The following is a 17716-nucleotide window of genomic DNA, read 5'->3' on the forward strand; positions in this document are numbered from 1 at the left end:
TTTGATTACTTTGTTAATCTGTACAAGGTGTTTTATTCAAAATAGAAAATAACAGTCCTTAACAAACCCTCTTATTATCATTCTTATATGTATCTGTAATAAAAATTATCCATAGAATCAAAAGAATTGAAGAAAAAAAAGTAAAGGATATATAGGAAGGAAAAGAAAGGGAAGGTAATAGTTAATTTAAAAAATGTGCAAGTGGTTTATTACTACTGTTGTTACAATCATCATTTAACATTTAATGAACACAGGCCTTGTAGCTGTTATATTTGTAGACAATGATTCTTATTTTATTGTCCTGTAAGATCTAAGCCAAAGGGAAATCTTTAACAAAGTCACTGAACTTCTCCTCCCAAGGCCGTTATTGAAAAATAAATCTTTGAATCTTTTTTTATTAATGAGTGGCTCAGAAGGACATCCTTCCTTCAGAAGAATGTTCCTGGTCATTTTGATTATCTTTCTTTTTATGATACTTCTCCTTTGTTCACATTCTGTTGGAAGCCAGGGAAAGTCAATACCATGAGTCAATGCTTTAGAACAGTAGGGAGTCCAGGGCAACTGGAGGTCACGTAAGAGTTCTTGAGGTCCAGAGGGGACATTGTAAAGCAGAATGCAGCACAATCTTCCATTAATTCATAGTTTGCCTTTGGCCATCCCTGGCCCCACCCAGAATTATTCTTCTCTAGTTGAGTCAATAAACTTCAAAGTAGATTATCTACTTTGATAATCTGAAGGTGAATTACCTTCAGTGGCCTAGAGGTTCTTCTCATCAAAGAAGATATAAATACCAACCGAAGGGACAAGCCAGGAGAGATCTGGATCAGACATAGAGTTTATATATACACATCTATATTTCTGCTTCAGCCATTGTGATCTACTTAGTTTTGTCTTGTATCAATTTGCAGTGACAAAAAAATGTATATGTTATTATATCTTATCTGAGGGAAACTGAATGTAAGAATGGTATTCTATTTGCTCTAATTTCACATTTTATTGAGAATTAAATAAAGAAGAATTTCAAGCAGGGGCGCCTGGGTGGCTCAGTCGTTAAGCGTCTGCCTTCGGCTCAGGTCATGATCCCAGGGTCCTGGGATCGAGCCCCACATTGGGCTCTCTGCTCGGCAGGAAGCTTCCTTCTCCCTCTCTCACTCCCCCTGCTTGTGTTCCCTCTCTTGCTGTGTCTCTCTCTGTCAAATAAATAAATAAAATCTTAAAAAAAAAAAAAAAGAATTTCAAGCAAAGAAATAGATGTAAATCGTTATTAGGAAGGTATTTAGGGCCTAGTCATCTACTTTGAAGAGCATATGTGTTCAGTAATGTCTTTTATTTTTTTAAGATTTTATTTATTTATTTGATAGAGAGAGACAGAGGGAGAGAGGGAACACAAGCAGGGGGAGTGGGAGAGGGAGAAGCAGGCTTCCCGTGGAGGAGGGAGCCTGATGTTGGGCTCGATTCCAGGACCCTGGGATCATGACCTGAGCCGAAGGCAGATGCTTAATGACTGAGCCACCCAGGCACCCCATTTAGTAGTGTCTTTTGAAAGAAAGATTGAGTGAATGGGTGGGTGGATGGATACTACTCCTTGCTTACCTCTGCTTATTGATCTTAAAGTAAAAATTCCCATAGTAACCCAGCAAGGTAAGCACTTCCCATTAGCTTTCTAAAACAACTCCCAAGTGTGTCTTAAATACATTTTCAATGAACAAATCTGTGTAATAGCTCTGACAAGATATTGTTTTAGAAATAAAATACTTCCTCTTCTTGGCCAAGCCTCAGAAATTTTTGTGACTTTATATAATATCCAGTTCCATATGAAAGGAACTGTAGCATTTAATAGTCAGATGACAAAAAATTAATAAATTCTGAATTAAAAATTTCCCATTTTTAACTTTATTAAAATGATAAGTTATGAAGGCATAATCACTACTTTCTTCTTATGGAGTCCAGCAATATTTTGACCTTTTCAATTTCATTCAATAAGCATTACATTTCTCCTTTCTCATTTTCCTATGTGGTACAAAGAAGAAGATGAGAGACTTGAAACATATGTGACTGAATAGGTCAACCTCCCAAACATGCTGAACTGAAGAGGTTGCTTTCAGAATTACATTTTGGCTAATTTTGTAGGCTGAATTTATTTTCATTTGTGACATTCTGTTACCATGGAAACATACTGTAAATACCAGATTTCAAATTGTGCCCCCTTTGAGGTCATTAATTCACTCTTCCTCTTATGTCCATTTACCACAAGCAAGGGCCAGATCTAAAATAAATCATCTGGAGGCTTAGCTACACTTTGGAATAAATGAACTAGCTGATACTAAATTTAGTACGGTGTCCAGTAGCACAACAGATCTTCTGGTTTATTCTTTGCAGTTGGTTGAAGTACAAAAGGGACTTAAATATCAAGTGTGTATTAGAAGGAAATAAAAATACATAAAAATCTGAGTCATGCTGTCTCTTGATATTTTAAATGATTGAGTAGAAAGCATGTAGTGCTTGTGTGAATCAGAAAGAAAGGGTTGAAAATTATATCATATGATGCTGGCATGTAGGGGGAATACAGGTGCAGTATACATTTTAATGCCTTTTGTAGAAGAGAACTTTGATCCTGGAGACATGCTGATCAATGATACTCATTTTGACACCACTGAGCTTTGGAGTTGCACAGAGGAATAAAAAGCTGAGGTTGGCATCGGTAATAAAAGGGAAAAAAGTGAGCTGTTCCTGACCCTTTGGAAGAGCGAGGCAGTTTCAAAAACACAATTATATGTTCAGTGGTTCATACAGGTGTACCTTTGCCTATTCTAAACCAACAAAATCAAAGAGACTGTTTAAACAAGGTCTAAGGAACAGCATTTCCTTGTATCCTGACAACACATGATAATTTATGATAATGCTATAGAAAAAATATCTCAGTTATTGCATACTGGCTCATAGAAAATGACACCAACTATGTTTCTCAAACTTTAGAAAATAAAATGGCCCTCTTTCCAACATGGGAACTGGAAACTGCCCTAGCCTCTTCCCATACGTGTCTCTGGAAACCTTTATGTTTTCCTTATGTGTAGATGAAAACATTGATTAGCTTTATTAACTGAATATTGATCTCAATTTTGGACCAAGGCACTGGCAGTTCGAGAGCTTTGACAACCTTGTCCTTTTGTAAATGCGCATAGTTTCTGCTGCAAAGGCAAGCAGCTCTTATAGCTGGGCTTTTAATTAGGTCTCTTGGGGGTCAATGGAAGAATGTTGGATGTACCTGAGAGAATTTAATGATAAGATGTAACTCTGAGGGAATTTGTGTCAGAAAATAAAGTTTGTAAGGAAGAGAAAAAGAAAGAGAAAGAAAGAACTTTTTTCAACATTCTACTTTTAATCAATTTTCCAAAATTCATCTTATAATTAAGAAAATTAAAAGTTGTGGGAAATTCTATTCTATTAACCACATCCTAAAATCTTTCTGTATGTGCTAAAGATTTTTTCCCCCAGCCTGATCACACTGTAATGCTGTTTCACCAAAAATAATAGTAACATCAAATATTGGGGAGGATACGGGGAGGAACTGGAACTCTTATATATTGTTGTGGGAGTAAAAATAGTACAAACACTTAGGAAAACTGTTTTTAATTTCCTAAAAAGTTAAACGTATGCATACAGCAAATCTACACACACACACACACACACACACACACACACACACACACATCTCCAAGAATTGAATGTTTCCGGCATCTACATTCATAAAAGCCAAACTAGGAACATTCAAGCATCCATTAGGGGGATAATGGATAAACAAATTGTGGAATAATCATACAACTTTAACAATAAAAAAGACAAACTATGATTCATGCAACAACATGGATAAAAGTTAAAGTAATACTGTCAATCAAAAGAAGGCAGTCCCAAATTGTACTGAACTCCAAGAGCAGAAAAAATTAACCTATGGCAATAGAAGCCAGAATATTGATTACCTTTTGTGGTTAAAGCAATTTACTGGGAAGAGGGAACAAGGGAGCTTTCCAGAGTTCAACTTTCCATATGAAAATATTCTATATCTTGATCTGGGTGGTTTTGCATGGATAGTAAATATTCACTTAAGTCAACATTTACTTTAGATTTGAGAATTTTGCTGTATGCAAATTTTAGGTCAATTAAAAAAACATTAGTGAAAAATAACAAAATGAGAACAATTTATCTAAGAAAACCCCTTAATTTTATTGAAGCATCTAATATATTAAGAGTTGAACTAAAATGTATATAAAATGATTAACATATAGATTTATTACATTAAAATAATAAATTACAATTTGTGGAACAAATTAGCATATGCAATTAATCAGCTTCAAGATTATTCTCTAATAAAAAAGAAAGTGCAAATAAAAAATACACATAAAGTAAAAAAAAGCAAATGTCTTCTAAATATATAATCTTACCATCTGCTTTGCTGCCTTCTTCCATCAAGAGTTTTGCAATATTAAAGAATCCTTTTGCAGATGCTAGGTGGAGGGGCCTATCTCCAACTTCACCACTCACATTTACATCAGCACCAAATTTCAAAAGAAGGCGGGTTACCTAAAGAATCCATTCATTTGAAATTAGTACCAAAAGTCAAACAATAATGCAAAGCTTTCAAAAATATGGAAGAAGACGTATCATTAAAGTGTTCTCTTAGATTATTTTTATCTGAAAATAACAGAAAACCCTAACCTGATTGGCTTAAACAATAAGGAATTTATTATTATATCACTTAACAAGAAGTCTAAAACTGGAGAAATTTCAGGGTTAGTTCTTCATTGTACATAAATAATCCTCCCTAAAGTCACCCATAATCTTCCCTAAACCATCTTTTCCAAAGTCTTCTTCTGGCCAGAGCCAGCAGTGTTTACTTGATTCTTGATTTTCACAGCAACTCCATGCATAACGGGTCACTGATGGTCATCTTGCTACTGGAGTTCTGGGTTCTTTTCTGGATTTGTGGGTAAATGGGAAATAGCTGCACTTGATCACAGCATCTTCCTCAATTAGCTGAGATCCACATTCAAAGGGAGAGAGAGATGAAGTATTAAACAACTTAGGAGTCTTCCAGGGATTGTTTCAGGTAATTTATAAGATTTCTTTAAATTATTTACCTATTTACTTATAACCTTCCAAATAATTTCTCTAAATCTGACATTGTCTCCTCTGGCCATTTCAGAAGTCAATACAATGATCCCAAGAGGTAAGTTAGAATGAATCTGTGCCATCAAAATAACAGTTATGGGAGGAACCCTCAACTGACCTGACCACTGAGGTGTTAGCATAAAAGTGAATTCAAACCCTAGATCTATTTTGGCTTTCTATGTGGTAGCAAATAAATATCTCTAGAATATGGTACATATTTGATAGAAATTCTAGGCAAAATTTAGCAGTGTGGGATGTGGGGAAACTTCCTATTGACTGTAGTAGGTAAAGAATAAGGGTTCTGAAGTTAGGCTTTATCACCTTTAATAAATTATTTGACCTTTCAAAACTTCAGTTTCTTCATTATTAAGATGGGAATCACAATAGCTCCACTTCAAAGAGTTGTTACAAGGATTAAATAAGTTATCATATGTAAAACACTTAGAAAAGTGCCTGGCACTCAATAAATGTTAGCAGAAGTGGTAGCACCAATGTGGAACATGTGTATTTTATCCATTTATTTGTTGGCTAATGGGCAGACCAATACTTAATTCAGAAGAAATTGGAACAGTAAAAGTTAGTCTCAAGAACTGTGCATGCCTAAGCAGATATTTCCACTTACAAAGACTCCATAAATTCTGGTTATGTGACTTTATAATTGACAGCTTTAAACTATCTTTGAAATCGATTGTCTATTAAGCACTATTATTATATAGCTAAGAAATATTGCTCTTGGTACAAAACATCTACTCTTCCACTTAAAAATAAGTAAATAAACAAATGGCAAGGAACATGGAACATTAGGCACATTTATATATCGAATGTACCATTCTCCTGTCAGCATATTTTAGCAAATGACAATAGCATCCATAAATTACTTATGTGCTGTCTTCGCACACCGAAAGTGAGTCCCTTATCATAAAAAGGCCATCCACATTTTAGCATAATTTTATAAGACTGTGACTATATATTCAGGGAAAGTAAACAAATTTAGCTCTCCACCCAACATGCATAGAAGCTCTTTATGTTTCTGTGGGTGAGGAGGTTAATCACCAAAGAGGGTGACTCTACAAATAACATGCATTGTGTACATCTGGTCTGTGCCTAAAGTCGGGAGTATGGAATTTTTTCATCATCTGGGCTTTTAGACCCTGTGCTTTCTGAAGCATTTTCAGTGCCCAGCTCTCCAGTACACTCCAGTGCACTCTGAGCAGCACATCAAATGAAATGAGAAATCTTTCCTAGCTAGGTCACGCTTCGTGGGTCTGAGAGTGTCCAAGCATATGCTAGCCAGCAAAGAAATAAAGGCACAATGACTAGAAGAGCACATAGACACAAGTAAGTTTGATTTTTAACTTGGAATCCTCAGGCAGGACAACGGCATGACCTCTACGAAGACAAAAAGGTATAATTTTACTCCATAATTGAGTAAGACTAGAGATCTAGAGATACAAAGTGAGGAAGAGTGAAAACAGGATGTCAAAAGAACAGTTAAGTTTTGATTATCCAATTACAAGTGTATTTCTGTTTTATTTGGTTCTATTTAGTTTCTTAAGAGTAGCTAAATGGCGATGTTTGAAAGTAGCACATAAAAATTTTGTCTTTCAATATGTTAAGGTTAAAAATCAATGGACTTAGTTTGTCCTAGGAGGTACATCGCATAGGCTTTCTTTTCTGTAGACACCGTGGTTTTTAACTCATTAGGCATCTACCTCTTTGGAAAAGTTTGACCATTCCATAAGATGTTAAACATAGTGTTACCATATAAGCCATCAATTCCACCCCTAGATGTACCCAAGAGAAATGCAAACAGATGTCTATATCAAAACTTGTACATGAGGTGGTGGGGGGGAATGGGTGAAATAGATAAAGGGGATTAAGAGTACACTTATCTTGATGAGCACTGAGAAATGTATAGAATTGTTGAATCATTATATCATACACCTGAAAGTAACATAACAGTGTATGTTAATTATACTTGAATAAAAAAAACTTGAATGTTCAAAGCAGCATTATTCATAATAGCCAAAAAAGTGGGGAAAAAATCCAACATCCATCAACTGATGAATGAATAAATAAAATCTGGCATATCCATACAACAAAGTAGTATTCCACACTAAAAAGCAAGGAGGTACTGATACATGCTATAAAGTTGATGAAACTTAAAAACACTGTGCTAAGAGAAAGAAGTCAGTCACAAAAGACCATATGCTGCATGCCTCTACTTATAGGAGGTCTCCAGAATAGGTAAATCTATAGAAACAGAAAGTACATTAGTATTTTCTTCAGGCTGGAAGAGAGAGGTTGGGAAGAAGTTGGAAGTGCTACTGTGTGCAAGGCTGCTTCTGGGGGTAATGACTTTGTTCAATTAATTGTCGTTATGGTTGTACACTCTGAATATACTAAAAACCACTGAGTTGTACAATTTAAATTTATCTCAATAAACTTGTTACAAATTTAAAAAATCAATGGACTTTGGAGTTAGAGCACCTGGCCTTGAATAACCAGCCCACCATTTAAGCAAATTTCCTGGACTTTCTGATTTGTTTCACTGATAGAAGAAGAAGAGGCTCCTAGGTACAACAGAATAACTTTGGGCTTTGGGATCAGACAGGCCTGAATACATATTTCAGCTCTTCTAACAAGCTGTGTGACTCTGGCCTGGTACCTGACCTAAGTGAGCTCATATATATCATTGAGATGTATATCATTGACAAGAAGATGCAAATAACTAATTTTAGGATTGTGGAAAAATTACAAAAAAAAAAATCCACATAAAATGCTTGTCCCAGAGTATGAGATCACTTACATGGTAATTCTTACCAAGTTCATCAGGTTTTCGTGAAGGTCAAATAAAACTATTCATTGAATGAAGGCACACTGTAAACATTAAAACATCCTATATATATTATTACTTTATTACAGAATATAAAATTTTATAAATAATTACCTGTTATATAATTATGTATTTAAATCAAATTATATTTAAAGCACATATGGTGATTTTTAAAAAAAATTATCTAGGTTATTCCATGTGTTAGTTTCCCACTGTTGCAAATTGGATTATTGGATTAAAACAGCACAGATTATTCTCTTAAAGTTCTGGAGGTTAGAAAACTAAAATCAAGGTGTTGGCAGATTGCATTCCCTTTGGAGGCTTTCATTTCCGCACTTTTTCAGCTTCTCTAGATTGCCTGCATTCTTTAGCTTGTGACCCCTTCTTGTATCACTTAAACTTCTTGCTTCTACTATCACATCTGTTTCCTGCTCCCTATTATAAGGACCCTTGTGATTACATCAGGTCCACCCAGATAATTCCAGGATAATCTCTCCAACTCAAGATCCTTAACTTGATCACATCTGCAAAGTCCCTTTTAGGATACACACAGGTTCCAAAAATGAAAATATGAACATATTTGCAGTCTACCACATCCAAAGACAGTAGAAAAGAAGAAACTCAAGTTTCTGAAAGACACATTTTTTTTTTTTTAACCTGCTGGGACAGTGTTCATGATTTGTTTTATTGTTACTGTCACTAGCATCATCATAGTAATTGAGCATTTGCCAAACACTTTAAATTAATATCTCATATCAGCAACCCTATGAGGTAGGTATTATCAATATTTTCTCTATTTTGCAGATGAAGAAACTGAAGATCAGGGAGGTGATATAACCTACATATGGTCACAAAGCTAGGAATCTTTCAAATTCAGACTCACTGATTCCTGGGGTTGTATACTTACTCTGAGGCCTCCCTTGGGTACTAAGACAGTCAGTAAAAATGAGTAACTTGACAGATGCAGGATTTCTATGGATCTATAAGCTCCTCATGAGTGGAGCTGATGAGAATATGGCAAAAATAATTCAAAAGATATCTTAAATATTCTTTCTTTGAGGCTAGGACATATAGTTCAACAAAAGCCTGGAAAGGTCCCCCAGCCTTTGGAAATACTCTTGTCAGACTTACCTGTTCATGTCCATAGTATGCTGCAATGTGCAATGGAGTGAAAAAAACTGCATCTTGAACATTGACATTAGCTCCATGTTGCAGCAGGACGTCAGCAGCCTGGACAAGAAAGGGAGCTCAGTTAAGACCTTGATTTGGGGCATCTGCCTATCAAAATACATTTTACAACCACCATGCACAATGCTTCTTCGGAAATCACTATCCTGAAACAGTTTTCTTCCATCTCCCTTCTCTGAAACCTCTGATCGCTTGTTTTTGTCTCGAAAATGAAGACCAAACCCCTTAGCATGGGTTTCAAACGTCTTCTCAATCTGACAGTATTCTTTTTAAATGAATTTCCCATTACTCTCTTTCATAAACTCAATTATCTAGTAAAACTGCATCCCATTTCCTGCTCCTTTGAGCCTTTGTTCACATCATCTCCTCAGCAAGGAATTATCTCTTGCCCAATCTACAGATATTTAAACCCAAGCTAAATACCTTCTCCTCCAAGATTTCTTTGATTTTCCTCCCTTCACTGCCAACTGACTTGCTGAAATTGTCTTCCTTCTTCATAAATCTCATATAACTCTCTTTCATGCCATATAGAACATTTAAAAAATTATATGCATGCTTTTCATCTGTACTAAAGAACAAATCCTTTAAGGACAAAGTACATCAGGTTCATCTTTATAATCCTGCCCTGGCCGGTTGTCATGCAAATAGTAATCATTCCATAAGCATTTGTTGAATGAATGAATGGATGAGTGAATGAATGAATGAATGAATGAGCAACTGAAAAACATAACGTGCTGTTGGCCAACTGTCTTCATGGAAAATTATAGATTGTAACAAATCTGCTAACCCTTCCAAATTTCTTCTCCTCCCAAAGACCTATTTCTTTCTTTTTTTTTTTTTTTTTAAAGATTTTATTCATTTATTTGACAGAGAGACAACAAGTAGGCAGAGAGGCAGGCAGAGGGAGAGGGAGAAGCAGGCTCCCCGCTGGGCAGGGAGCCGGATGTGGGGCTCGATCCCAGGACCCCGGGATCATGACCTGAGCTGAAGGCAGTGGCTTAACTGACTGAGCCACCCAGGCGCTCCGCAAAGACCTATTTCTAAGTCTCTTCTCTGGAAAATTGATTGGAATCATTTCCTTCAGATGTGCTCATTTTTATTGTGGATTTTAATGCATTGTCTATTATTCATGTGGTCAAATAATACACATTTGGGAAAATTTTCAAAAGTTTGTTAGACTTAGAAGAGAAAACAGGAAGATGGGATCTAAAAGCTCAAAGGACTTACGCTCCAATACCTCTTCTATTCCAATAAACAAATTGCCTCCTCAGTCAAGTTTCCTTTCCTGTTTGAATCATAACCCTTCAGAACTGGAGAGGGACCATGGGCAGACATTACATACCAAACCCCTATTTTTTAAAGACGAAGAAATTGAAAATGAGAAGGAAGAAGTTGAAAATGAGAAGTAGGAAATTTCTGAGTCATGTAGCAAGTCAGTGTCAGGACGGAATCTTTAGTCTCTTGCCTCAAGCTTTGTTTCTGAGTGCTCCATGGTTTTAAATAGTTTATTCATTCAATCATCCATTTATTCATGTATCAACACACAATTTATTGAGCATGTCTGAGCTAAAACTGTGTTGTTTTACATGCTTAGTCTCAGAATTTATTCAATCAGCATTAGAACTGATTGTCATACAAAGATAAGGAATTCTTTTTTTTTTAAAGTACAAAGACGTTTATTGAAACATAATAGTAAAGAAAAATGTAATGTTCTTTGTGGAAATAATATTAAATAAGTTCTCAAAACTATCACTTTTTTATTAAATTGGAAAGGGGTCCATGAAATACCTTTAAGTTAAATAAGCACATGCATTCTTATATATATTATGTATGGTTATGAATATATATACATATGTACGTATATAAAATGATAATTTTAAAGGATGGAAGGAAATATACCAAAACATTAATAGTAAATAGCTATATAAGGGAACTTCAAATTTTTCTGTTTCACAATTTTTACCATGATTCATATTACCAGGAAAATATCTTCCATTTTGAAACAAAAATTAATAAGAAATACCAAATTTTAGTATTTTGGACAATGACTTCACTCATATTTTTATTCTTGTCTTTCCAATGACATCACTGTTCTAAATAAATACTTACACTATCCATGAGCAGCCATAAAATAGGGGACTTTTTAGAGCTTGTGAATAAAGTTGCGATTTAAAGCTAGACACACTTTTGATATTGGAGCCACAATAAAGCTGAGTTTTGATGGTTTTGAGAAAAAACTTCTACTAACAAAGCAACATCTATAGTTCCAAGATATTTGAAATTCTTACCGAAGAAACTCCATATACATATAACAGGAAAAAATAATCAAAGTTATGTTTTTGATGGATTTGATGATTAATATTGAACAAAAATCAGAAGATAAAATACAATCAGTGACAATATGTTATAGATAACAGAATGACTGAGTTTAATGTTACAGGCTTTTCAACAAGTTTGGGCATAGCTACTCCTTTGCTCATATACATTTTCTAGCTATCCTATACAAGATCAAAGGATTGTGAATTTTCATTAGATTGATCGAAAGCAGCTGGATATGTTCTTTCTGTCAAAGATACACTTAGTATTTTTATAAATTTTTTAAATTGTTTTTAATTTTCAAAATTTTTTTCTCCAAGATTTTCTTTAAATTCAAGTTAGTTAACATATAGTATAATATTAATTTCAGAGATAGAATCTAGTGATTAAAAAAGATAAGGAATTCTTGTTAGGACATCTGAAATTTCTGGTGGTTTCGAAAATATAAACAGGTGTTGGGGCACCTCGGTGGCTCAGTCAGTTAAGCATCCGCTCTTGATTTGGGGTCAGGTCATGATCTCAGGGTTGTGAAATCAAGCGCCAGGTTGGGCTCTGCGCTCAGCAGGGAGTCTGCTTGAGATTCTCTCTCTCTTTCTCCCTCTGCCCCTGCCCCCCGCCATGTACGCACGCACGCTCTCTCTCTCTCTAAAATAAAATAAATAAATCTTTATATATATATATATATAAACAGGTGTATAGGCTTCTGTACACTCTCAGAACAATACTCTTGCTGATAGTTGGGTATTGCTAACTAATGATCCATAGAATACATAACGTGTATAGTGAGTTGTTTTTCTAACAAAAAATTAAAAACACAATTAACATTTATTGAGGGCATATTATGTGTCAGACCCTGCACTAAGTGCATAAATGGTAACTGGAATGTCCTGTTTCACCCCAAAACACAGAAAGATAAGTGCTACTTTTCCATTTTAAAAGTGAAGAAACTGAGCCTCAAAGAGGCTAGATAAATTGTTCGAATTCCTACAGCTAGTAAAAGCAGAACTGGAATTCAAATCTAGGTCCCTTTGACCTCAAATGTTTTCCATTAGGCCCCTTGTGTGGCCTTGATCTCATTAACACTAATCTTTAAGTAAATGAACTAACTGACTCAAACTCAGATAAGAGGAAACTTTCAGTAGAAGCTCTGTAGATTCAGCTTGGAAATGAGTATCAGAGCCATTTATATAAAGTGCTTGGTATCTTAGACTTCACATGCCTGGGAGTTCAATCTTAGGAACCTTTATAGAAGGTCACAAATGATCAAGTAAATGAAGCTTTTTACAATTTCTCTTATTTTAAATATAGCATAAAGTAGACAGCATGCATTTTTATTGTAATAGGGACTCTCAAATGTTAACATGTAGAGCCAATTTCTTAGGCATGGTTCCAGAACTTACTTTGATCCTAAAAGATAATGGCTCTTAGGCTTCAATAAATGGTCCAAAGCAAACTTTTTTCCTCCTAAATTTGCACTTACCCAGTCATTCAGAAGGTCAATCTTTTGGCTGAACATGCATTAATTATGAACTGTTGACCTTCTGAGAAACTGTTAAAATGTAAGTGTTAATGAAACCACACAGAGTCATTATTGAACGGTAGGCTTTATTAGTTTGTTTTAAAATTCAAGGAAATATTTAACCATTGAGAGCAATGTACATTGGAATTATCTGAATAGTGTCATATGTTATTTATATGAGTAGAACCCATTTATTGATTTTTATTACTTTTGGAGTTACTGTGGAGAGGGTATCTCTTAGCAATCTATGGGAATATAACGTATTGTGATGTACAAATAAGACTGTCATGTGGCTAAGACAAATATACTTGTATTAACATTTAGGCTGGAACATATATCTATTATTTTATCCATGTTTCCCTTCTCCAGAAACTGAAAGAGTTGGTAAAGCAATTTCACATTCTTTCTACTACATGAAGCCCCATAAAGTCACAGCCTGAATTATTTGCCACTTTGCAAAGTATATGATAGGCATCTAAGTAATTGTTGAATTGGACTGTGTTTCTAGCAAAAATTATACACACACACACACACCATCAGTTATAAGTGAATTTAAACATTAACAATTAGGACCCAATTATATGATAGAAATTTTAAATAATTCAATTCAACAAACATTTATTGATAACTTATTTTATTTTTTTATTTATCTTTTATTTTTTAAATTCAATTAGCCAACAAATAGTACATCATTAGTCTCAGATATAGTATTCAACAATCCATCGGTTGCATATATTACATTAACCTTTAGCAAACTTCAGCGCCTGCTCCATGTCGGGAACTGAAATTAGAGTTTTACATGTACACATTATCTCATTAAGATTTTTGCAGGACATAAGATCTGTTGTCTTAAGATTTTTTTATAAAATACATAGTTTTGATCTTTTTCCTTCAAAAACATTAACAAAACTACTAGTGAAATTGAAAAGTAGAAAGAAGGTTATCACAGAAAGGATATCTTTATAATCTTTAAACTCTTTAAGGAAATAAACTGTATTAAACTTAGATTTGTATACCTGACATATATGTCAGTATTATTATTATGATTAAAGGAATGGTGTTCAAATATGGTCTGGTAACTAGGTACCTTTTACTGACTGAAGGATAAGCACCAAAAAGTGCTTCCCATTAAGTAGTTGTTTTATAAGCATAGAAAATGAATCAGAGTTCCTTATTTTGATAGTAGTAATTACTATATATATTACACTTCACAGATATTTTCATTTACCAGTTGACTCATCAAAAGGTCCAAGTGGAGCATCTTCGATTTTCAGGTTGTATTTAAACATATATTTATACATTCTGCTCTTTCTTCCTAGAAAGCCTCCCTTCTCTTTCTCTGCCTGACATATAACCAGTCTCAAGGTCAAGCTCATGTTCTTCATAAGAAGTTCCTACAAATACTTCACCATACTGATAATTTCTTTCTCTGGATACTTATACTATTTATCCTCACAACTTAATCTTTCCATTAATAGTGGGTAAACCACTATTATACAAAATTTTAAACTTTTGTTTTCATGTTCTAAACTTGTGCCAGTGAAGTGTAAGAAGTTTGGGACTTCAGCGAAAATAATTTTCACTGGAATTTAATCATAATTAAAATAGTCAAACTTTATCATTTAATATTCCAGAGATTCTAAAAGCAAAGGCCCTTATTGTTCTTGCTTACTGAATGCTTCTCCTATATTATGACTTTAACTTATTTGACTTAGCACCCCCTGTATTCTTCATATTATGAAAATCATTGATAGCAATGAAGAAAATAAAGGCCATATCAAGAGGAACCAAATGTCCCATGGGAGAGAAGTAGGATAAAGTAAATTCTGAAAGGAATAAAATGGCAATCAAGGTCAGTTGAAATTGTCAAAATTAAATATAGTGTCTTCTACCTAGTAGATGTTCAATAAATACCTATACTTTTAAATTAAGATCTTCTTTGCTTTAAGTGATATCTCAACTTCTATGACTTCTTTATTGTCTTACTCAAATGTATGTTTATACTAATGTTTTCCTCAGGATTTATAGTTTATTTAAAGCCACAATTTTCTCTTCTGTATACCTTTATCTAACCTTTATTTCTAAGATTTACAGAGAGAAGAACCATGAGACTATACTAGGATAATATCTATTTCCATTTATTGGAAAATCTGTAGTAGTGAAACTTTAGAGGAAAATTATTTTTTTATTTTTTATTTTTAGTTTTTTAATTAAAATGTTTTAAGTTTTTATTTTAATCTCAGTTAACATACAGTGCTATATTGGTTTCAGGTGTACAATATAATGATTCCACAATCCTATACATAACTCAGTGCTCATCACAAGTGCACTCCTAAATCCTCATCACCTATTTAACCCATCCACCCACCTACCTCCTCTCTGGTAACCATTAGTTTGTTCTCTTTAGTCAAGAGTCTGTTTCTAGGTTTCTCTGTCTCTCTTTCCCTTTGCTCATTTGTTTTGTTTCTTAAATTCCACATATGAGAGAAATCATATGGTATTTGTCTTTCTCTGACTGGTTATTTTGTTTAGCATTATACTCTCTAGAGCCATCCATGTCTTGCACTGTTGGTAGGAATGCAAACCGGTATAGCCACTGTGGAAAACAGTATGAAGTTTCCTCAAAAAGTTAAAAACAGAAATACCCTATGATCCAGTAATTACACGACCGGATATTTACCTTAAAAATACAAAAACACTAATGCAAAACGATACATGCACCCCTATGTTTATAGCAGCATTCTTTACAATAGAGGAAAATGTTTTCTAAAGTTTATGCCTCATGAATTCAAAATGGTTCCAAAGACATTAATATGCAAGTTGATTTAGATTTGATATTTTCCAGTTATTCCCATTTCTAACTTTCAAAAACCAGTTCTCAATTGTGTCCCCTTGAACCATTTCCCTCTCTCCTAAACTTTATAGACAATATTCTTTTAAAAGTAGTCTACATTTTGTCCACATTTCCTCACCTCCTATTCATTCCTCAGCCCACTACAACCTGACTTCAGACCTCACCACCTTAGTAAAATTTTTGTGGAAAATGACATCAAAGGCCTCCTAATTGCCCATTCCAACAGATAATTTTTAGTTTTTTTCCTTATTTTAATATTTATTTTACTATTTATCTGCTCCTTAAGATCCTATCCTCCCTTTGGTTGACTGACATCACAGTCTTTGAGTTTGCTCCCTATCTCTCTGCCAACTTATTATTATTCCTTTATAGAGGTGACTCTCTCTGTTCATCTCTTAAGTGTTTCTTAAGTGTTGCTTTTTTCCCACTGAAAATTATTTCCTAGTTTTTCTTTTTGATCTCCTTTGTCTGCTCTAATTCTTTTGTATTAAGTTAATACATGCAAAGCAATTAGCACAATACTTGGTACATAACAGTAAGTATTCAATAAGTGGCAGCTATTAGCTCTTTTGCGGTATACATTCTCTGGTTGATTCCATCTACTACTACTACTACTACTACACACACACACACACCTCTCCAGTTGCATGTGCTTTTTCCAAACTTCCTCTAACACAACATCTACCTCCTTTGGCAACTGTTCGTCCTGTTACATATTTCTACTCTATTTCCCACTGCTTTTTCCCTGGGAAGATAGAGTCCCCTACATTGATCTCTGTCACTTACACTTTAATTCTTATTAATGTGAATGAAGCATTAGAAGGCAAAGGGAACTAATATCTCTTGAATGTGTACTTTGAGGATATCTATGAGCTAAATGAGAATACCTGTTTCAGGTAATGCTTATAGCAATCTCATGGAATTTTATTAACAGCCTCATCTTAAAAATAAGAATAATGGAATTCAGAATTATACAGCTTGTAAGGAAAGCACCAAAGTTTAAATTCAGGTCTATGGAAGCCCAAAGACCATGCTATTCCATGCTGTTTTACTTCTTATGTGTATTATTTTTTGTGGCCAGTTAGCAATTCCTTGCCATCTTATACAGTAGTGCAAAAGATATAGCTCTTGATAGATGTTACTCTTCAAAGATTTTCAGAGATGTTCATATAGCCAGTATATCAGTAAGAATGATCCTGGCTATACAATAATGTCCACAATGGCCAAATGATGGAAAGAGCCCAGATGAATGGATAAAGAAGATGTGGTATATATATATAATGGAATACTACTCAGCCCATCAAAAAAAATGAAATCTTGCTATTCGCAATGACGTGGATGGAACTACAGGGTATTATGCTAAGTTAAATAAGTCGATCAGAGAAAGATAATTATCATATGATCTCACTGATATGTGAAATTTAAGAAATAAAACAGAGGATCATAGGGGAAGAGAGGAAAAAATAAAATAAGATGAAACCAGAGAGAGACAAACCATAAGAGACTCTTAATCACAGGAAACATAGGAAACAAACAAGATGAGGGTTGCCGGAGGGAAGGGGGGTAGGAGGAAGGGATAACTGGGTGATGGACATTAAGGAGGGCATGTGATATAATGAGCACTGGGTTTTATATAAGACTGATGAATCACTGACCTGTACCTCTGACACCAATAATACATTATATGTTAATTTAAAAAAAGAGAGGTTTTACCAAATTGAAAAAAAAAAAAGAATGCTCCTGGCTATGTAATTGTTTAGAGTTGATTGAAAAACAAATGTAGTAAAATTTATTCTAAGTAGGAGTTGTTTATTAGGGATCTTAAAGAATCTTACGT

At 34.4% G+C, this 17716-nt stretch overlaps 1 protein-coding gene across 1 annotated transcript in view; it reads right to left on the reverse strand.

Annotated features, from left to right (window-relative positions):
• LOC116645655 (serine/threonine-protein kinase TNNI3K) overlaps positions 1-17716 on the reverse strand; it is a 322413-nt gene that overhangs the window by 183032 nt on the left and 121665 nt on the right. The window contains exons 8-9 of the mRNA XM_032426036.1: positions 9134-9232; positions 4440-4578 (exon numbers count right to left, since the gene is read on the reverse strand). Coding sequence (XP_032281927.1) covers positions 4440-4578; positions 9134-9232 — 238 coding nt within the window. The remainder of the gene's footprint in view (positions 1-4439; positions 4579-9133; positions 9233-17716) is intronic.

Source organism: Phoca vitulina, unplaced genomic scaffold, assembly GCF_004348235.1.
Source record: "Phoca vitulina isolate PV1807 unplaced genomic scaffold, GSC_HSeal_1.0 scaffold2, whole genome shotgun sequence".
Classification (NCBI taxonomy): domain Eukaryota; kingdom Metazoa; phylum Chordata; class Mammalia; order Carnivora; family Phocidae; genus Phoca; species Phoca vitulina.